This window comes from Triturus cristatus, chromosome 5_1, assembly GCF_964204655.1.
Source record: "Triturus cristatus chromosome 5_1, aTriCri1.1, whole genome shotgun sequence".
Classification (NCBI taxonomy): Eukaryota; Metazoa; Chordata; class Amphibia; order Caudata; family Salamandridae; genus Triturus; species Triturus cristatus.
The window spans coordinates 400,185,777-400,209,201 of record NC_140587.1 but is presented as its reverse complement, the minus strand read 5'-3'; the positions used below and the strand labels follow the sequence as shown (position 1 = coordinate 400,209,201).

Sequence of the window (23,425 nt, the reverse complement as noted above, 5' to 3'; positions counted from 1 at the left end):
CAGGTTTGTTTCTCCCGGTGAGATGGAAAGTTTAGTTGCGAGGGCGACTGAATCGGGTTGAGGGTTGAAGTTGTAGTATATGGAGGTGATCTTGTTGCAGAAGAATCCCAAGAGCTTGTTGCAGAGGTCTTGTGAGGGGATGTTGCTGCTGGAGGCGGCTGCAGGCATGGAGAAATCTTTGATGATGGTGAAGATTTCTTTGCTGCTGTTAGTGCTGACTTCGATGCCATCTGTGAGTACTGTGCACCTTATGTTCTGGATCTGTTGGTGGTAGCTTCTCAGGGCGGATTTGAAGATTTATTTGTCCATGGTGTTTCGGCTCTTCCTCCACTTGAGCTCTAGTTGCTTGCAGTGACGTTTTGTCAGCCTGAGTTTCTTTGTGTACAAATTGGCTTGTGTTCCGGTTCTATCCCTTGTGTTGCGCTTGAGGGTGTTGGCACACACGGTGATCTATCTGATGAAGTTCTTGAGGGCTTCCAGCAAGGTCTGGCGTGATTGGGCCGGTCCTCAGAGACAGGAAGTCCAGTCTTCCTCTGTGTTGATTTTCCAGCTGCAGTGGCCAGGTCTAATGGTTCTAATCCATCAAAACCCTCATTTTTTTTCAAACGATTTTTTTTTTTTAACTCTGATATGTTACTCATTCCTAAATATGTACAGCGCTAATTTCTGGTGTCATTATTTGTTTGAGCTATATTCTGTTCCTATTTAGAAAATGTGACATATGTAGCTGTTCTGTAAAGATTGAAATTATCACATTAGCTTAGGTCATATAAGCTACTAGGTTAGTATGAAAAGTCATCTTGGGTCGCTATTAATTTTACCTGAAATACTTTACCTTGTTCACTGGCTTAATGTATTGTGCGAATGACTGTACAGATCCTCAAAAGAAGATGCACCAATTATAGAGTCATAATCAATAAAGTGTTATGCTTTTATCACAGGCATTTAAATTTTCTAATGCTGATCTAATAATATTGCAGCGCATCTTTAATAATTTTGCTTCATCTAATCTTTACATTCTTTGGCTTTAATTGTAGGGTTGTAGCTGAACAGGAAAGAGAAAATCATCATTCAGAATGAGAAGCACTAAAGAAAGTCAGCTATGGCCTCATGTTTATTCTCTTAATCATCTCGACAATTCAAGATAACCTTTGGGATCCATATATGACTTACTACATTATCAGTGGGACTTTTGTCTTTTATCCACAAGGTAAACTTAAAAACAATGACGGTGCTTGAGGTCTTTACGTTTTGGAGCCTGACTTTGCCACTAATCCAAGGACACAGCCTTTTTACATGTGAACCTGTATCTGTTCCCAGATGCATTGGGATGACCTACAACATGACTTTCTTCCCAAATATGATGGGACACTATGACCAGGCTATTGCTGCTTCAAGTATGGAGGTAAGTTTCTTCCATCGCATAGCGTGCAGTATGTCTTTCGCTATTCCTGGAAGTGTACTATTAGTAAGTCATCTTGACTTGTTCAGTTGATTGTATGGGTATCTTACAATCGTGAGGTACAGGTGTTATAGAGAAATCACAAATCTTTTGCATACGCTGTATACCTTCTTATAAAAATATGTTTGCAAGGAGATGAACAGTTCACACTCATTCTAAGACTGGAATAGGAACATGAGGCAAGTAGAATGGCCTCCGCATACAGTGATAGTAATGCTGTTGATGTAAGAAGGCACATGCTACCTCAGTCTGGTTATATACACAGTTAAACAGAGCTTAGCAAGGGACCTTTGATAATCTTCATCCAGCCTATACATGAGAAATCCCAGATGGTCCCAGTAATTGTTTAAGTCTGAAACTTGTGACGCTCTTCTGTGCTTTAGAGTAGAGCAGAAAATAAACATAGGCAAAGGGTTGAATATAGTTCCTTGTCCTGTACATGGCTATAAAGGGTGATATTTTGGTTGAATGTATTTGCTTGTACTGTTGATGTCTTTGAAGGGTGGCAGTGGATATATTTTCAGCCATTAAGATTGCAACCATATGCTCTGAAAGGGTAAACTGATTTGCATGATGAGGTTTGCTCTGTTTTCTCTTTTACTAGCCGGCTCTGTTGGCCCTTTCCTCACAGATGTGATCAACACAGGGTCATTCCTGAGCCTCACTCTTTTTAATGTTTATATGGCCCCTCTCGCAGACATTGTTCTACCTTTTGGGGTGCACATAATTACGTATGCAGACGACACCCAATTAGTGGTGGTATTTAATTACAAAAGCAGCTCCCCAACCTGCCTGGGCCCTTGACTCGAGGAGGTGATGAGATGGATGTGCCATTCCCATCCTAAATTGAACGGTGACAAGACCGAGCTTATGCTGCTCTGTAATCCCTCCCCCCTCGTAATTTCTTCCATCTGGCCGGCATGTATGGGTCCTCCGCCTGTCCCCAAACCTGAAATAAAGAGTTTAGGTTTCTGGCTTGACTCTGAGCTTAGCTTTAAAACCCAAGCAAGGAAAGCTGTTGCTTCCTGCTTTGGCATTTTAAGAATGCTGCGTAAAGTGTTGCCTCTGCTTCCCCCTCTAGCAAGGAAGCTCGTGGTCCAGGCACTTGTCTTATCCCGCCTGGACTATGGCAACGCCCTTTATCTCTGTGCCCCCAGTGCCGTTTTTAAGAAACTTCAAACCATGCAAAATTGCGCTGCATGGATTCTTGAGGGTGTCCCTAGCCGCCAGTCAGCTAAACCCGCCCTCAGGTCTCTACATTGGCTTCCTATTCAGGAAAAGGTCAATTTTAAAGCCCTTTGTACCACCCATAAGATGCTAGGGGGTGAGGGACGGATATCATTTCGTCTTTTGTCCGGCCCTATCACGCCAACAGACCGTTGCGGTCAAACGACCTCCATTTGGCGTCTGTCCCCAGAATCAGGAGGTCCAGAAGTGGCAGCCGGCTCTTCTCCTATAATGCCGCCAAACTATGGAATTCCTTGCCGCTGCAGCTACGTAAAGTGTCAGACCATTCCGCCTTCTGTAAGAAGCTTAAGACCTGGCTTTTCCCAAATTGATTGCCACAGTTTAGTGCGGTTCTGCCCTAGCGCTGGTATGCCTACATGTAACCATGCGCTTTATAAATGCTATTTCATTTCATATTTCATTTCAAATGTAACGTGTCCTTGGGGGATGTGTGTTCAAGATTGGCAGTGAGGAACACCAAAACCCATACATGTGAAGATTTACTGCACCGATTTGATTTGTATTTGACATGCAAAGATTACACTATGTACATGGGTTTGCTGAACTATCACACATTATATACACATCATGGACAGCATCAATGCTAGCTTCTCTAATACATGACAGCGACAACATGATAGACGAAAGCAGTGCAAGCTTCACTCACACACATTCAGACCAGGTAGAGCTTGTGCTGCAGCAGCCCGAGCATTTCTCCCGCACACACAGCAGACAGTCGCAGTCTAAGCTTCCCTTATGCATGCACACCTCTTATATTATGAGACCAGTTCCACTGTACAGTGTTTCATCAGAAGGTAGCACTGGTACAGACACGTCTGCTGTAGTATAGAAAGCTGGATTTGTATCAGTGCAATACTGCGGTGTGTCATTAGAAGGCTGGACTTGCCATAGACCGTCCTGCACAATTTTCCTCACAAAGCCGGACTTGTTTAGCTGCTACCAACTGCATTGCACCCAGAATCCACCGTAATATCAGCTACCTTTATGCAGTGTCTAAAGAGAACATCAGACCAGAAAGATTATTCAGAGAAACGGGGTTAATTATAAGTGGCCAGTTTCATAGAATGCTTAATAATGGGGTGATCCTATTTCTGGGCGGTTTCAGGACACAAGCAGATAAAAGGACCATACCATGTAGTCAAGTGGGGGAGCCAGGAATCGGACCCAGGGCTTCCAGTTCCACAACCAACAAATTAACAGCCAGCTGTTCTTGTTTATTGTCAAGGAAAGGAGATGTAAGGATCTCCAGCAGGTGGGCTCAGTGCCAATTTGCTGAGGGGTGTGGAGGATGCTAGGGGTTTGAGGAGCATCTCCGGGTCACCAGATGGGACACACGTGGGGGCTTGAGGGCTTATGCAATACAATGTAAGGGATTTGTGCGAAGAGTCAACCAACTGGATCCTGAAGAGTGGTCCATTTCTAGAAAGTGTCCACATAGTGTGTGCAGCAGTGCCAAGAATGCATGTAATGATTTTCGGTAAGTGCTTCGAGTACCTTCTAAAATGAAGCAGCTGAAATTGTTAGGATATAGGATAGCACGAGGACTGGAAGATGGAGAGTAAAGAGTAAAAGAGGGTTGTCACTGCAAAATTGAAGACGTACATTTACTGTGACAGATTTATTTTATTTATTTATTTTTATTTATTTTGAAGGTTTTATATAGCGCGAACAAGAAGCTTGGGGGTATCAGAGAGCTTTACAAAATAAATATTGCAAATACATAGACTTATGGTAAATAACATATAGATCCATACAAATCAAGAGTCTTATAATCACAGTAATATCGAAGATACATAGGTAAGTAGTAAATAATATATAGATCCATATAAATCAAGAATCGTATAATCACAGTAACCTAGGCTCAAGTGAATTCAGCCACGAGAAGAGATTTCACTTCTTTTTTTAAAGATGCAATAGAGGGATTCAGTCTAGTTTCTAGGGCAACCCATTCCAGATCCAGGGCGCCATTCTCGAGAAGGAACAGTTATATGTTTTCTTCTTGTTGAATCTTTGTGGTTTCAAAAAAAGGTTGTTGGCACTTCTGGACGCTCTGTTGACAGATGAAGGCACCAGTTTCTGTGTCGGATAGCTGGGAGTGTTGTGGTGAATGGCTTTATGCGCATGCATGCGGTTTTTAGTTGAATTCTGGCTTCGAAAGGTAACCAGTTAAGGGATCTTAGGTCCGGGGATATGTGGGAGTTTCTTTTGGAGTCTGTAATAAGTCTAGCTGCTCCGTTGATTGAGGCTCTTAGAGGGGCCGTTGAGGATCTGGGAAGCCCACAGAGAGGGACACACCCATAGCCCACACGGGGGATAGCTAGAGCTTGTACTGCCAGTTTGAAGTCTTTTTCAGGCAGGAAAGGTATTCATCTGGAAGTTTGCTCCTTTTGTTGCGGTGCTGATGTTTTTCTGCATATTTAGATTTCTGTCCAGAGTTACTCCCAGCGATTTCGCTGAGTCAATGAAGAGTGGTTGGCAGTTGAGCGCTGTTAGGTGTTTGATCCAATCTTGAATTATGGGTACTTAGGCGGGAGGAGCGATTAGGAGGAATTCACTTTTGAGGGCATTCAGTTTTAGATGGTCATTGGCCAGCCAGGTCTGAGTTTTTCCAAGAGTTGTGTTGAGAGATTTGATGTCTTCTAGTGAATGGATCTTTAGGTATAGTTGTTTTTTCGTCTACGTACATATGGTATTGTACGTTAGAAGAGTTGAGAATTTCAGTGAGCGGTCCCATGAATAGATTGAAAAGTGTCAGAGAGAGGGATGATTCTTGTGGGACTCCTAAAGTAACTGGGATGGGTTTAGACAGGGAGTGATTAACCTTGAATCATTGTGATCTGTTTTGGAGGAACGAGGTAAACCAATTTAGAACGGATCCGGATAGTCCCATTCCGTTTCAGAAGGTCTAGCAGGTTGTCGTGTTTGACGGTGTCAAAGGCCGAGGAAGGGTCGAGCAAGATAAGTAAACAGGCTTCGTTTTGGTCTAGGATTTGTAGTGCATCGTCAATTATGTGGGTCATTGCTGATTCAGTACTGTGACCTGCATGGAAACCTGATTGGAATTTGTTGAGCAAGTTGAAATGGTCCATTTGTCTTCCAAGCTGGAGGTGTACAAAATTTTCTAAGAGTTTGGCCAGGGTAGGGATGTTGGATATTGGGCGGTAATTATTTAAGTCTGCGGGTTCAACCGTTGGCTTCTTTAGGATGGGGATACCTGCTTGGATTTGAGGATATCAGGGATGGTTCCTTGAAGGAGAGAGGTTTTTATAATCTTGGTCCAAAGAGGCAGTAGCAGTGGGATGAAGTTTTTTTGTGCAATTTGCTGGTAGAGGGTCAGTGAAGTGATTGGCGGGATTCAAAGCCATGAGCATTTTGAGTAAAGTTTCTTCAATGTAAGTATTGAAGGATGACCAAGATGCATTATTTGTTAGGTCGAACTTTGGTGAGCTACGGTGGAAGGGAAAATGAAGAGTCAAGTGTGTGTCTGTATGTGTGAACAAGTAGTTGTGTAGGTCCTTCTTTATGTTTTCGGTCTTCAGAGTGAGGAAAGAGGCAAACTCTTAGCACATGTGTTAGCTTGGCGGGGGGGGGGTGTGAGGTGCATCCTTAGATTGTGTTTTGATTAGCTGGAAACGTTTTTTGAGACTATTTTTGGCCTGGTCTAGTTGATGACTGAAAAAGTCTGCTTTAGATCATCTGATCTTTCTGTAGTAGGCGTTTCTCTTCCTTCTTAGCAACTTGAGTTGGTTGGCGGATGGAGCCGATCTCCATCTACGTTCAATTAGTCTTAAGGATCGTCTGTCCTCCTTGAGTCTTCCATCATACCAGGGTTTTGAATCTTTTGTGGAGACTCTCTTTAGTTGTGGGGGGGCGACCTTGTTTAATATCATGTTCATAGAATTGAAATAGTGGTTGGTGAGATCTTGAACATCTGATAGCCCTACTGGGGGAAGAAGGATGTTGGAGGTTGTGAGTAGGTCAGAATCAATGTTTTTCAGATCCCTCTTCCATATGTTAGATCTTGTGGGTTGCGCAGAATTAAGTTTCACTGTTTTATTGATGAAGAAGGTGATGATCGGACCAATCACATGGACAGATCGTATCTAGCTGGATGGAATCAGCCTTAGAGATGACTAAGTCAAGGATTGATTCTTTGTCATGTGTGGAGCTGTTGCAGATTTGGGTGAGGTTGAGGTCCGAGAGAAAGTTTTTGAGGCTATTGACCGCTGAATCATTTAGGTCATTCCAGTGGAGATTAAGGTCTCCAAGAAATATTTGGGTATTTTGATGTCCGACATTAGTAGAGACAATGTCCATGAGATGTTCGATGAAGGTGAGGTTATCACCTGGCGGATGATCGAGAGTGTGCAGAAAGCAAACTGGTTTGCTATTGCTAGTGATGTCTAAGCATATGTATTCACATGAGGGGAATACTGGAGACTGGGATTGGTTCACTAAGAGATTGTTCTGGTGTATGCAGGCAATGCCACCCCCTGGCTTATCAATTCTGTCTAGTACGATGATGTCATGGTTTGGGGGTACCAGTATGTTGAGGATGGGCGTAGAGGATTCATTTAGCCATGTTTTGGTCAGAATTAGTAAGTCCGGTTCTTGCGTAAGTATGAGGTCAGCTAAATCAGCTGCATGTCTTGAGGCAGATCTGCAATTTAGCAGTATACATTTAAGACGTGGCTTGATGAGGGGTGATGAGGGTCGAGTTGGGTTCCTGAATAGGGAGAACTTGCCTAAGATTGTTTTTAACTATACCTCTGTGATTAGGTTTTGTGAATCTGTGAGTATTGGAAGGAATAGTTTGTATTAGGGAATTTTTGTGGAAGTTGTCTGGAAGCATTGTGTTGAGGTTAGGTTGTGGGAGATCATAGGAGCGTAACAGGGAGAGTAAGTGGGAGCGGCCTGGGAGGGGGGGGGGGGGATTAAACACTTTTCCCCTAATGATGGGGGAAGATGTTATCCAGCAGGTTTAAGCTGCGGTCCGGTGATTGCATTAGGATGATCCTATTGTGATAGATGGTGATTGTTGCTGCGACTTTGTAGAATGGAGAGGTGTGATAGAAATTGTGAGACCATGTGCAGTTTTCCTGGTGGAGGAGATGTGAGCCACCTGGGAGGGGGGGTGGGAATTAAACACGTTTCCCCTAATGATGGGGAAGATGTTATCCAGCAGGTTTAAGCTGCGGTCCGGTGATTGCATGAGGATGATCCCATTGTGATAGATGGTGATTGTTGCTGCGGCTTTGTAGAAGGGGGAGGTGTAATAGAAATTGGGAGACCATGTGCAGTTTTCCTGGTGGAGGAGATCGAGAATAGGGCAAAGAAGGCTTTCCTCCATTGTGCTCTTCTTTTGGTGTAGAAAATAATGTTGGTGGTTATGTGCCCTTTGTATGTTGAGAAGTAGGGGTCCGAGATAGGGGTTTCGGGGTGTGAGTTTAACAAATTGTGTTTAAAGCGTTTGGCTGCTTTTTTCGGAAGGTTGGGGAGTAGTTGATGGTGTAAGTGTGTGAGCCCGTGCGCTCCATAGTGGGGTTGGTGCTTGTTGGTGGGGATAGTGTGATAAGGGGCGTTATGCGTGGTTATGGGATTGAAGCGGGGGCCTGTGCTGTGACGGGGGGGGATGGGCTTGGAAGGTGGAGGGTGGTCGTGAGATGGGGGGAGGTGTTGTAACAACGGGGTAGCCGGTGTAGGTTTAGGGCAAAGGGAAGGGAGGGTGGAGTAGGGGTTGTTTCAAGTTTTAGAGGTGAGTGGCCTGCTGCAGGCGAGTAATAGAGTAATAGATGGGGGGGGGGGGGGGGTCAAAAAATAAAAGAATAAAAATTCTCACCTGTGTGCATGTGGAGAGGTAAACCGAGAGGTGTTAACTAGTGACGTACAGGGGCTAGTCCAGTGTAAGGGAGGCAGTCCAAGATGGCCGTATCTTTAGTAGTGGATATCATAACCAGAGAGGTAGTCCTATGTCTCTTTCCATTAGCTGGGACAGACAAGTAGTAGATCTGTTTCAGTGTTCCAGATGATTCCAGCAGCTTAGTAAACCTTTTTTATTTGATATGATCTACTGGTATAATTTAAGATAAATCATACTAGATCCTTAATGACATTTCGGAAATGCTAGAAAAACTTTATTCTCTTTTAGAAAGTTTTCTTAATTTGTGTGGCTCTGTACTTTTATGGATTTATAAAAAGATTCCGAATAAAGTTACTTTGAAAAGTGTGGCTCTGTGAGTTTTTTAAGCTGTGTACAGAGTGAGTTGTAGCTCAATAGAAGTTTCCTGTTTAAGTTAAACAAAGGGTCTGAATAATTCTATGACTTATTGGAAATATAATTTGATCATGATTATCTCTATCCCATTTGTAACAATGAAACGCCACTAAAGTACACCGGAAATTCGTTCACTCGAATCCTTCTCATTAAAGTGTAATGGAAAGTTGCCTTGTAACTGATGAAGTAAATAGCAGTACAACAAAAATATATAGTCTGGTTTGAATGCAACTCTAGAAAAGGAAAGACATTAACAATAGAGTAGGAATCCAGTCTACAAATATAACTAGGTATATCTTGATTAAACCTATTAGCCCAATGAAAAGTACCATCAAAGGAGCAATATGAAATTTGATGTCTAAAATGATGATCTAAAATAATAGTGTTTAACTAACCGGTGTTAACTATGACCCAGTTTATTGCAACTCAGTTTTAACCAAGCACAGATGGATGCCAAGATGACCATGTCATGAGTCGAGCATAGGTCTTGTAGATCACTGTATTTGCCGGAAGCGTATTCATCACATGAAAAAACACTTTCTGGGCCGTTATTACAGAGGCGTCCAATATAATGGATATCTGGACATGGTTTAAAACGACAGACAAAAGCAATTCTATGAAATATTATTCAGTCTATTATTCAGTCTCTTGGACAATGTTCTTTCATGCGTGTGATAACGAGAAACAAATCTCAACCTAATTCTTGAGGCTGGGTAATTTCTAAAAAAATATGCATGTGTATATATTAGCTTGTTGTAATGTCTATTATGAGGACGCTTTCTATTCTCGGTTTGTACATCTGTTTCAAATATGGAGTCAAACCAACACAGAGCACAACTTAAGTAATCATGCATACCCTGCACTACAGCTATCCCCTACCCGTGTGCTATTTGCACATCAGTACATATTTAAAATTCCCCCTTGAGCACCCAGTTTGGTAAAAACGATCCTTCTAACAGTGGTCTACTTTTAAGACTCTTCATTTTAAGTCTGGCTATTATTAGCTGCAGCTTTCTCCAAATCTTATCAGCACAGCATACAGAAAAGAGCTTTGTGACCGCTCGCTTCCCCAGTTGGCTTGTTTGGCTGAGCCCCCTTCAAGCACTGGCTTGATGGACTGTTTGTCACGCTTTGGATCAGCCCACAACAATTTAATGGGTGTTAAGTAACTCAGAAATGTTAACATCTTCCATTGGTAACAAGGACAGAAAGTAGTTTGCCTGCTGCTTTGTAACAAGTGCACCAATGGAAACAAAGTATACGACTCCGAGGATGTCCCTTGCAGTGCAACGGATGCTGTCCTTCAGCCTCTGCAGCCACCCTCTCTGTGTGGGTCTTACTTGGCTCTCTCAGGAGGGACGTGGCCTTCTGGCTCCATAGCTCTGTCCCAAACTCACTGTAGTTACACTCTTATGGATTTTACCTCCAGGCTCCAGCACAGCTCTCGGTGACATCCATTGATGTGGGGGGGGGAGGGTCTAGAAAGTGTCCAGAAGCAGTGAAGAGCAGTGCTGCGCTCCCCTTTGCCACCCAGTAGATCTCCAGGGTGTGCAGTGAGGCAGAGTGAGCAGGACAAGGGGAAGGCCATGAGCAGCTGCCCTCCTCTCTACCTCCAGCATGGCTCACTGTGGCATAGTGGTGAGGGAGGGCAAAAATGAGATGTCTGGTAGTGGTACTCAGCCACATTGTACAGTGAAATGGGGCACTTGTTGCCATGCAGCTTGACAAGCTTCTCTGTAATAGAAGACGGTAGTCTGACGCTTCCTACCGTCTGTCTTGTTTGTGTGTTTGTAAACGTGCCTCACTCTTACCTAACCTATGGTCACTCCTGTGCAGCACAAGTGCTGTGCATCTGTGTTGTCAAATGTGACTGTGCTTGAGCCTCTGGAAAGAAAGGTCTCATGAGACTCCTCGACCCTTTGGATCTTGTTCAAACGAGTAGACTTCTGGTTAGTAAAGGGCTTTAACCCCCACAAGCACGTATAAAGAGCTGCATTGATGAGGCCTGGGATAAGGTTCCTAGGGTAAGGTACAGCATGTTGTAGCCACCACTGCTGTTTAGTTGGGGTTGTCTGAGGGGCTCGCGCTGTCTTCTCCCATTCTCACATACCCTCAGGCATGTATGTGAGAATGGGATTAATTCTGGAGGCCACCGGGCCCTTCTGCTGCTATTGTGATTGTGCAGAGGTTTCCCTAGAATGGGTTATGTGGCATCCTGGGTGCCTTAGTGGATCCCGGGAGAGCGGCTTCGTGGGCAGTAGGAGGAGGTCTTGGACTGCTCCGGATACCTTGTGTACCCCAGGGACAGTGGCTCCTGACCTTCTCTGCGGCTTCCTTGGGCTTTGCTAAACCATGCTGTGATGGCGCACTCCCGCTCTTCTCTCTTGCTACACTCTGTTTACGTGTGCTTCCTGGGATAGCATTCACTGTGCTCTATCACTACGACAGCAGGGTATTGGCTAATCAATGGCATGATGCCCCATCTTTACTGGTTGGCACATGGTGCCTTCTTTAAAGCGACTTCTCCTCACACCTTCTTTGGCAAGTCACTGGTCTTTGGATGATACTTGCTGCCTCAAGGTAGGACGCGTTACACACCATCACTTGTGGGTCGTCTGCTGCTACGTCATGGCGCCACTTTCGAGCATTTATGGACTTATTGCTTGATCTCTCTCACCTGCTGAGCAAAGCCCTTGCTGTTCCTGAGGGCATCCTTGCCCTCTGTTGACTTTTGCTGCTTTCTGCAGCTTTGCCCGCTCTTTATATGGCTTTGTTCCCAATGGCGTGACATGCCAGTGTAACCAGGACACAAGTAGATGTTTGTATTTATCCTCACATTCAGCAGCTTACTCATGCATTCATCCATCAACTCTCACCCCCTCGCCGTTGACTCATCACTTTCACCCGCACAATCGCAGATAGAAACTCACCGGTCAGTGAAGAATCACTTTCACGTTGAAATTAGCCGGAGCTGTTGGTTTCCTTAGAATCCTAAAAGGTACTCGATGTAAAATCCTTTCTTATTATGAGTAACAAAGAGGGGAGTTGTCACGTTTAGGGTAGATTGGCGGCAGGACTTGTTTCCACCCTGCGGGTGGGTGCCCTTCACTGTCCAGTGCCGAGTGCAGGTGGAGCCGGAAAGCTGTAAACAGTTCAACGCTTGCCTTGCCAGCAGGGGTACTCATAGTACGGCCCGCGGGCCGCCAGCGGCCCGGCAAGCCTTCCTTGGCGGGCCGCGGACCTTGCCGACATCATATGCCTTTGTGTTTTTAATATCGCCGGCGCTGGTTGCGAGCTATGGGTGCCGGGCGATTCTTTTAAATAACATTCACTTGTTAATGAGGCGTTGTTGTACTTCACCACTTCTTAGCGCCCCTGCATCTCCACTCTGATTGAGTGGAGATGCAGGGGCACTAAGAAGAGGTGAAATACAACAAAGCCTCATTACCAAGTGAATGGTCTTTAAAAGACCCGTGAAGTACTTGGGTGCGGCGGCTGTGTGCGCTCTGTCCACTCTGTGCTCCGCCCGCCTCCCCTCTCATCGTGTGCAGTTCAGGAGAGAAATTGTTTGTAGAGAGGCAGATGTAAGGGAATATCGCAAGGACGCCTCTTTGGACTGAATCGAGGTACGTGATCAAAAGAACGGGAACAGCGTGCCTTTGTGCTCTGAAAAGGCCATAATCCTGATACCATGTGTCAGAAACGTAAGAGGAGCAGCCGTGCAATGAGACACAGAAGACTAGAGAAAACAGGGGAAGACGTGGTAAAACTGGGGAAGAAAGAAAAAATAGGAGAAAGGGAGAGAGAACAAAAGCACAGGTACAGGACTAAAAGGAGAAGAGAGAAAGGACACAGGAGAGGGCAAAGGAGTAGTAGAGCGTGAAAAGAAGAACTAAAGTGAGACAAAAACGAGAAGAATGACAATGAATGAAAGAGAAATAAGACTGACATGGTGAAAAGAAAATAAGTCAGAAAAAAAACCACTGATAAAATGACCCAGAGATAAAAAAGAGAGAGAAGACAACTTAACAAAGAAGCGACAACAGGGCAACCAGCAGGACATTTGGAGGAAGGCCAAACCATACCTGAGAAATTTAGAGAATAGGTGCTACCATGTTTCTTATTATTGTGTTTTTCGGAGGAGACAGAGATAAAGGGAGACAAACAGTGATTGAGAGAGAGAGATAGAGGGAGGGAGACGGATAGAGAGGAAGGGAGAGAGAGAGAGGGAGGGAGGGGGAGAGAGAGAGGGAGACAGAGGGAGGGAGAGGGAGGGAGGTAGGGAGACAGAGAGAGAGGGAGACACAGAGTAAGTGAGACAGAGTGAGTGAGACAGAGAGGGAGGGAGATAGAGAGAAATGGAGACAAACAGAGTGATGGAGACAGAGAGAGAGAGAGATAGAGAGGGAGGGAGACGGAGAGAGAGGGAGAGTGATAGAGAGAAGGAGAGGGAGGGAGGGAGGGAGGGAGACAGACAGAGAGAGGGAGGGAGGGAGACAGAGAGATAGATAGATAGATAGATAGATAGATATGTGTGAATGCCTGGTCTGGTGGCTCAGTGGACGAAGGCGTCCGCTGCAGGGGCCTGTGTTCAACCTCATGGTCATAGGTTTTTTTTTGGTCTAGCCCCGCCCCCTCCCCCACTGGCCCCGCCCCCACCGGTGCGGCCCTCAGCCAGAAACCACACTGTAAATTTGGCCCCCGAGAGAAAGTTTGTGAGTACCCCTGCGCGGGCTTGGCCGATGTATGGATCTATTCAACGAGTCACGCGCAATGACAGTTTGCCTAATAACTTTTTCTAAAGAAAGAATGAGATAATTGAATGAGGGAGGAAATGCGAGAGAGGAAATGAAGGAGAGAAAGAGAAGAAAAGAAAATAGTGACAAAGCACGAAAGATAGAACTGTATGTATTTTTTACACTGTTAAATAACCTTTCCCTACTTTCCTCGTTTTCCTAACCTGCAAGAGTTCCCCGCTCCGTGTATTTTTAGTGTTTCTCTCCTTGCCGTATCTTTTATTGAATTGTTTTCTTAATTGTACTTCAAGATTGCCTTCTGATGAGGTGGCTTTTGTTTAATATAGAGTAAGCAAACCTTTTGCAAATGAATCCCACTGGTACACATTTTTTAGCAATATCCTTCAACTAGGAAGGGCTTTACAGTCGATCTCCGACCAGCTTCTTTTAGCCATTGGCTTAAGACTTTGCCAATCACTCTAGGCAAGGCCTGGGGGAGCATTTCTAACCCTATCTCATTTGGCTGTTTTGGAGTATCATTTTGCCTGTAATTAAGCGTTTGCATTGCAAAGCATGAGGGACTATGTTACTTTTTAAAAGCATACTCAATACATCACACTCTTTTCTGCGTTTTATTCTTTATGGTACCTGCGTTTTATAGCCAAATCCAACCATTTTGTTAGTGCTGTCGACTTTTCTTTGGTCGCTTTTGTCCATGCTCAATATTTTTTCATTCCTTTCCTCAATTTTCAAGAGAAAGGGATATTGGAATAGGGTCATTATTAAAGAGAACAGTTGTCTGTGGTCCGGTTCACAAAGACCTTTACTAGTACGTGAAGTAGTACCATAGCAGTACTACCTTCTACTAAAATTGCGAATATGGCAGGGTCCTTTCTGTTTGCACTAATTATATGGGACATTCCTTGAATATTTAAATTCTAGATGTTGTGAGCCAATTCATAAAGGCATTTATGCATATGCGAAGTAATACTTCGATACTCCATTCACCTAAGAGCCAATGCCTCTGTGAGTTGCCCCTTAGCTGTTTTTTCAGGAGCGGCATGTTTGTGTCATCTTTCAAAATAAATGGCATAATGCTCTGGGATATAGTAGTGTTAATGTCCTTGACTGTTTAGAATTAAAGACGGAATAACGTCTTGTACATATTGGACTTGTATCTATGGCTTTTCATGTGGTTTAAATACCTATAATTATGCGACCTGAACACCCAAGATAGGAGAGATTGTCTGTGGGTAGAACCAGCATAGGTCCATGGTGAATGTGACTCCATCTTCCATCTAAGTTTGTCTAGAGCACATGTTGGGAGTGTTCTTAAGGGTGTGAAAGAAGAGATGAGGTAAACATTTAGTAGATCAAGAGAATAATCCGGTTTCAAACTAAATCCTGGTTTAATTTACCTCTGTTTAGAGCCAATTCACAAAGGCATTTATACGTATTGTGAAGTAATACTGCGATACTCCATTCACCAAAGGGCCAATGCTCTGTGAATTGTCCCTTAGGTATTTTTCAGGAGGGGCATAAAATAATAAATAATTGTCTGTTGATAAGACTGAGGGCCCCGCAATTCCAAATGTTTTAAATGCTGCATCCTCCACTGGTATTCCCTCCTCTTAGCAGACTGCTACTACCACACCCGTTTTTAAGAAGGGGAACTGATAGGACCTCGATGCTACAGGCCTATCTCACCCCAGGATTCTATGGTGAAGATTGTGGGGTGCGTTATTTTGCACACTCAAGGATTGGGTGGAGCAAAATGGCTCTCTCTGTGCTGTTCAGTGTGGCTTCAGGGAAGACCTGGGGGCTGTTGAACAGTATTTAAACTTGCATCTTGTTCTCAAAATGAAAGAAAAGACAACACAACTTTAATTGGCTGCAAAGCACAGAATGTATTCACTCTATAGAGGGAAAGTGCAGACCGCTCCGCAGAACTGAAAACTGAACTTCCAATTGTACATAAACGAACAGCAAAACATATACCTTTTAAAAAGTGAATATGTCAGATGCATAGTTATTGATAGAAACTTCTAGCAGGCATCATTGTCAACAAAAGGCAATACTATTATAAAAAAACACCTGATCATATGACTATGGACTTCTGCACCTGTGGTTTGATACATTTCTACACTAGCTTGTTGTCCTTGGCGTGTCTGGTTCTGAAGTGTAAAGCGCTACTCCTACAAGTATGCTGGTCTGTGAAGCCTAACATCCGGTCTGCCCTGCACCTCTATTCTACTTTCGTCAACCTATTTTATTAAACATGTGTTCCCTTCAAAGCGGGTCAGTGGCCTTCACTGCTACAGTGGTTCCCTAAATATATTTCTCTTCTCTACGAAAACATGCATCTGCTTTCTTCCCTCCAAATCTCAACCCTGTTTGTGCTGCTTTTCATTCTGCTATTGTAGCAAGGATGTGTCTGTATTGGTCATTCACTACATACATCTGTACACATTTTCATGCTGATGTCCGCATTGATCATATACACTTTCTCCATCGTCTACTATCTTATTATCGGGAAACATGCGACTGCCAAGAATGGCCTGGTGTACTTGCCTTTTATGTACCTTAGTAGTGCAGTCCATCGGTCTAAGCTATGGAATATTCTAACTGACATTGGTCTATCTAAATCCCTGGTAACTTTTTTTCTGAGCTCTCCATAATGTGGTCTCTGCTTCTGTTAGATGTGGAATTTGTTGGGAATGCACCGACCCCTTTGGCTTGTCTTAGGGGAGTCCACCAGGGCTGTGACTTTGCCCCCATTTTATTTCTTTTATTCATTAATGGTTTAAATATATTTTTAGTCTCATGGGGAAAATACCTGCCCAAGATAAAATCGACCTTTATCCCAGATTTACTTTATGCTGATGATGCGGTCTTGCTTTCCCATACATCAAACGGTCTCTGGGTCTTATCGATACGTTTGTCATTTTTATGGATAACGTAGAACTTGAAACAAATATTGGTCAGACCCATTATATGGTCCTAAGTAAGCACAGTGGTAACTTTTTATCTGACAACAGAGAACAAAGAGTTTTGGTTAAATCAACAACAAGAGAATACTTAGCTATTCAAATCAGCGATGGCCCTGAGCCCTATCTGTCTTTAGTATAAAAAAAAAACTTCTGGGAACGCTCCTTGCTAACCAAGCTTCGGGTAGACATGATTTGTAGCCATCTTTATTTTTCAATGGTCCAGTTGGATTTAAAAAGCATATTAGTTTGGCCTAGTGAGAATCACTCTCTGCTACCTCTAGAGCTACTTTGGGCCCTTTAGTTGTAGTTTTATACTACCTGTTCTTAAAGCCTGTGGAGTCTTCCCCCCCCCCCCCCCCCCTATAAACAGGCTTTTTGTTTTCTGCGCATGATGCCTAAGTCGCAGTTTGTTTTGCTGCGACAGGCTTTATAAAATGGGCACTGCTTTGGCGTAACATGATCAATTTTTAAGTACCTTTATGTTTGCGTTTTGCAGCTATTTTATGATGTAATAATGTTATCGCCATATTTTATATGGATTTTATTATGTATCTATGTATGCTGTTGTCTTTAATGGTCATAATATGGCCGAATAAAGAATAGATTAAATGAAAAAAGGAGCATAGCAAAAGCAGGAGGCTGGCAAGCAAGAGCAGAACACAGGGAGAGAAATGTAACTGGGAACTATTGAACCAGACCATTAAATTTGGGAGCAATCCCTTGAAATATTAATTTGTGCAAAGCTGGACGTGCTGGTTGACCAAGAGACCTTAAGTCTATGGGGCTTCCTTGTAAGTGTATAAGTAAGAAGGTTTGAATTCAAAATTGATTTAAAAATCCGTGGAGTTAAATATCTGTTCTGTTCTACATTACTTTTAAACTTGTACAAATTCATTCCATCCATAAAGTTTCCTTAGCCTCGCAGACCCCTCTTCCTGTAGGTGATGAGAAAAATCCTTGGAAACAAAACCTGCTTATGCAGTTATACACAACGTGCTTGTATGTGTGTGTGTATTCTCTTCTTCTTTGTGTAAATGGTAAAAACCCAGTTGCCCAAAAAAGTGTAAAGTACATTCAGAGCTTTCTTCATCCGCTTGAATCAGGAGAGGAAATCTCCGTACATTTTGGAATTAAATGTTTTCTCCAAGGATGCGCTTTGTAAAGCCTAGGGAGTTCCAGACTAACTGCTTGAAAAGTTGTCTTTTTTATGTGGTACCATTTCCCCAATGCGAAATTGAATGTACTGTATAATTTCACATTGTAGAAGTAAAGCTCTGACCATCCCTAGGGTGATAAAGGGTTAGAGGGGAGCTTATGAATGTTCAGAGAGGGATGTGTTGGTGGGCATTGACAAACTTTAAAGCCTAACCTCCCCTTTAATCGCACACCGTGCATCTTTTGTGTGGGATTTACTCCTGCATTATGTTATGCTAATATGTGGTAATTTGCAGGAGTAAATGGATCTACACTTATCTGGTCACCTTTTGTGAATGCCTTACAGAAATTGACTTGGGCCCTAGATTTTTAAACATTTATATTTTCCTTCAAGACCTGTGCCCATTGATCAGAAATAGGAATTGGTTAAATGTTTTAAATCATAACTGCTCCTTTTTAGGCGTTGGCTTCCATGGTTGTATACTATAAAGCATCGTGTGACCTTAAGCATTCTTGTTTCTCTTTTCGGTTCTCCGGCCAGAAATGTTTATACACGATTATTTGTGCCTGGGAGACTTTTACCCACTTTGTAACCGTCCCAAGATCTCCCATAGGTCTGACTTCCATTCCCGGGCAGCTTATCAAGTGAGAAAGATGTCCTACCACTGGCATATACTTTTGCATAAGTCTTATGTGCTCTGCCTCTTACAAGTATGAGGTGTGTTTTCTTCACTCATGACGTCGGAGTTACAAACACAGTGCTTGTCCTTTTAAAAGTTAACTCCTACAAACAAGCATTGGCAAAGCCAGTAGGTCTGGATTTAATGTCTTAGCATGGTGTGTAAGCACATTAAAGTCAGTCAAGAAACAAAATAGTAGCCTTTTATGAAGTCTCCCTAGTTGCTGTTCAATGCAATTAGTGGCGAGGAGACTGATGGATGCATTGACACTGCCAAGGGTTTAGTTGAGAGATCCTATTCCACTGGGCTGAGGCAAGAGGTGACTGACAAAGTCTCCAGCCAGTGTCTGGGAGGCTGCTCCAAGAAACCAATAGTAGAAAGCGGTGCACCTAAAGCTATATATTTATTATAAGCAGCATGGCTGCTTGATAGATGCGCTGTCAAACCCCAGACCTAGAAAGTAGAGCCAGAGCGAGAGGAAAATCCTCCAGGGAGAGGTGCCCTGGACGACCTCACTAATTCTTTGTTTCACTGTTGAGTCAGGCCAATGCCAGGGCTGTGTGACAGGAAGGGGCGGGTCCCTTTAGGATTGCATTCACCGCTTGCACTTCTCAGCTAGTTTCACGATCGGAGTGCAGGGTTGCCCCCTGTCTGGTATGTTACTGGCGTAGTCAGTCGTTGTATGTAAAGCTGAACAGAATACCAAAGAAAGCAGCAAAAGCTGCCATTTTGCTACTTTTGAAACAGTAACTTAAAATAGCAAAAACGGGGGGAAAAGTAACTTCCAAGATATTTTCGAGCTATCTGTGTGATTCCTTAACGACCATGAAAGAAAACAGATGTAGAATCGCCATGTAAAAGTTGATTCAGAGGGATTTAGAGAGAATTTCATTCACGTTCCAAAACCAAGCATCTATGGAATCTCAAAACATAACCAAATGGCGGGTATTTTTAGCAGAGACAGGTGGAAACCCTTAAAGACGGGCCCCCGGAGGCTCGGTTTCTCCCGCCACGGGCACATCGTTGCAGACCCCGGGCCCGACAACTGGTGGCGTATGTTTTCGCCCAGACACCCTGGCGCTTGCCGCCCATAATGCAGTGGCAGTGACTGTCGACAGAGTGGCTGCTCTCTGGCTTGGATTTCACCCGGAAGGTTACGTCAGCTTTTGGAAGATACTAAAAGAAAGGAAGTCTGGAGACTGGCCCTGTGGAAAATATACCATCCCCTCTCTTTGTGTGCGTGCGCTCTTTCACGAGAAAAATAATCCTACCAGCATTGTTTTATCTGTAACGTGTGCGGAAATGTGCGACCTTTTAGAGGAAGAAAGTGTGGTTCAAAAATCGACTGTAACAAGAGCTGCTTTCGGAACCTGTTGGACTACACTTGCAGTCAATGCCCTGACTACCACATAACTTTCGGGCAGTAAATGAAGCCGGCCTCGGTGGCTCGGGCAGCTCGGGCTGTGATTGAGTAAACAAGGGCACATTCCTGGGCAGTCGCTGTGCCACTGTGTACACTCGCTCCAGCTCTCGCCCGGCCGCGGGCGCCGCAGCTGTGCCTTTTGTCATTTGAGACTCTCGGCCAGGTTGAGTTTTAACAAGGTGGCTTTGTCTGGGATTCGTAGAAATGAAGAGAATATTGCTTAACTGCAGTAGCGGTTTTCTCTCTCTGTTCTGTGACTAAGAAATGGACAAAATCAGCAAAAATATGCTTTGAAAGCCTGATGGATGAAGTACCCCAACATATTTTATTAGAAATGGCCCAAGCATTGAAATGGCTTCCTCAGCTCGTCATTATGGAATACATGTTTTTACATGATTTTAGTATGAATCTGAATTGAAAGTGGTGCATGGCTCACAGTCCAGGTTCTATAGAAATAGCTGATATATATTTTGAATGGTAAGCAAAGTTCTTTAAAAAAAAAATTGCAATAATAGCTTCTCCCCCCAACATCCCTTGTTAAAAATAGGACTGCACCATTCGCATTTATACACTTCTTGCACCATAACACACTTTTCTTTTAGGTAGAACTACAAGATGATAAGAAGTGTTTGAAAGACATTACACATTTGTTTATTATCCACAATTACAACTTTGTGTTTGTTCGCCTCATGTTTGTGTCACACTGTTCTGCTTGGGTTGTCGGATCAGATAGAACCCGCTCAACAGAGCCTTTCTAACCCAGCCAGAACGTTACCCCCTCCCTAGGGCCTATTCACAATAAGTAACCACATATATATATACCACCTAAGGACAGGGAATTCCTACTATATATATATATATCAAGACCTCTTATAATACAAGTGGCGGCCTCGCGATCCCAGACGGACCCAGGACTTCCTACCCAGACGGCAGCCTTAGCCTCGCGGTCCCAGACGGACCCAGGGCTTCCTACCCAGACGGCAGCCTTAGCCTCGCGGTCCCAAACGGACCCAGGACTTCCTGCCCAGACGGCAGCCTTAGCCTCGCGGTCCCAAACGGACCCAGGACTTCCTACCCAGACGGCAGCCTTAGCCTCGCGGTCCCAAACGGACCCAGGACTTCCTACCCAGACGGCAGCCTTAGCCTCGCGGTCCCAAACGGACCCAGGACTTCCTACCCAGACGGCAGCCTTAGCCTCGCGGTCCCAAACGGACCCAGGACTTCCTACCCAGACGGCAGCCTTAGCCTCGCGGTCCCAAACGGACCCAGGACTTCCTGCCCAGACGGCAGCCTTAGCCTCGCGGTCCCAAACGGACCCAGGACTTCCTACCCAGACGGCAGCCTTAGCCTCGCGGTCCCAAACGGACCCAGGACTTCCTGCCTAGATGGCAGCCTTAGCCTCGCGGTCTCAAACGGACCCAGGACTTCCTACCCAGACGGCAGCCTTAGCACGAGTTCATCCTATGATCACCCTAACATACAACAAGGGAATCATTGTTACTATTTATCAGATCACACAAGAACCGCCAGTTTGAGCACAACCTGTTCTCTGGTTCGAGGGGCTCCTCTCTCCCTTATTCAGTTACCACTTACCTGATCAGGGTTAACATCTGTTCATGTCAAGTCACAGCTGACTAGAAGAATAGGCTACCCTCTTATACAAGAACACGCAGCACATGTTGATTCACTACAAACTGACTTTATTATATATCATATACGCAAGCACATAACATTACTGTGTAACACATAACCTGTAAAGAAAAGTGAAAGATTAGGTTGTACACTCTAATAAGAAAGGGGTCGACATCACCTTAGTCGTGTGTAGCCTGCACTCAATGGTCATCTAGGTTCCCTTCTCGTCTGTGCCTCGGCTCGCCTGGAGATCACACCTCCGTAGTTCCCTTCTCCGAGTCACTGGGACCTCTTCCTCATCGGCTACTCTCTCCTCTCTGGCAATTCTGCTAGAAGAGTATCTGTCTCTTGGTCTTTCTCCGCCCTCAAGTTTGTCATCTGTCTTCCCTGGAATAAGTAGTAGCTTTTCTGCTAACGGCTAGGTGCCGCCTATGGATTGAAAGAATAAGTGCCAGTATCTGCCTCAGACTTTCACTAATATAGAGGTGCATTTTCTCATGGAAAATTCCAGCCCGTAACCTGCCGCCCACCAAATTCTTGTACCTCCCCGTGCCAAGGACACTTTCCCAGCCGGCCGGCCTGATGTAGCGTCTTCGGCATGAAGAAAAATACAATCCTTCGATAAGGGCCGGTCTGAACCAGTTCTCTCCAAGCGAATAACACCTCATAACTAAAACATCCCCTTTAACCTAGAAGCATCTCAAGCTGCTGGAGCAGAAAGAAAGATGGAGTCTCCCCCGTTTGAGGCCTACCAGGCCTGAATTCAGCACGGCTCCATGAAATACCCTCACTACAGGGCAGGCTATCCCTAAGACTAACGAATCTATCCCCTAGGATATGTGTGCAAGCCCTGATCTATGGGGAAGAACACAGGATCATGTCGAAGTGCCTAGAAAATAGACTTCATTCACTACTCTAACCCTTAGGCTTGAATGGTAGAGAGACTGAAGTCACCCTAATCACCCATCAACACAATAGGGCCGGGAAAATCGAGCAGTACACACACACACTTCGCTGTTAAATCCACCAGGAGTCGCTGTGTAAGATTCTATAGTCTTAGTGGGCCAGCTGCACTTTTAAGATTAGTCCTGTACATATCGTCTGTTTAAGAACCTTTGGTCAAACACAGTGAGATGATGGACGAAGCGCTGGAACTTTCAAGACACTCACGCCCAGTCACAGATCGGGGTTTTGTTTGCCCTAAGTTGGGAGGGTATGCCCAGACGCAGGTCCCTTGCTCAGATTGCCACTGGATTCAAGATAGCCTGGCTGATGAGGAGTGTTACCCCAAAACTGGTCCCAGTATTCTTGTTTCCGGTCCAGGGAAGACCTTGTTTAGCAATTCGGACTGGACAGTCCCATGAGGAGCAGACTGATTTGCATATGGCTTGGTCTGAACTGGGATGGAGAAGTGATCTAAAAATGATGATGGGTTCAACCCAGATCTGTGACAGGGGTGAGTGTCTGAAAGTTTCAGCTCTTTGTCCATCATCTCCTTCTGTTGGCTAAGAACCTTTGGTATTCAGGCGCTTCTTAAGCTGCTTAAAACCTTAATGGGAATGTCTGGCTTGTCTCCGACCTCTCTTTAGTTACAAATGTTATATATAGCTAGATCGAGATTGTCTTTTCTAGTCGATGGTTTTCAGGGTTTCCTAGATCCAAGTCTATCCACCATCCAATTCAACATTTCCTTGCGAGATATAGGTTTAGTCATCAAGAAGTCCAGGATAGCACAACAGACTATACACTGAGCTGAGTGACTGGGAGGCTGATTGCCACGGACCTCAACGTTTGCGTGGGCACAGTTTAGGTCTGGATGAAAAAC

The 23,425-nt window shown here is 44.4% G+C and overlaps 1 protein-coding gene across 3 annotated transcripts in view; it reads left to right on the top strand.

Moving 5' to 3' along the window:
* The window catches only part of FZD6 (frizzled class receptor 6), a 281,494-nt gene that overhangs the window by 65,429 nt on the left and 192,640 nt on the right, over positions 1-23,425 (top strand). For 2 of the 3 annotated variants that reach the window (XM_085605127.1, XM_085605126.1), the window contains one exon: positions 1,038-1,405. In XM_085605127.1, coding sequence (XP_085461253.1) covers positions 1,226-1,405 — 180 coding nt within the window. In that variant the 5' untranslated portion in view covers positions 1,038-1,225. Of the gene's footprint in view, positions 1-1,037; positions 1,406-23,425 lie in introns of those variants that run through there. The other variant, XM_085605128.1, reaches the window with a different exon arrangement.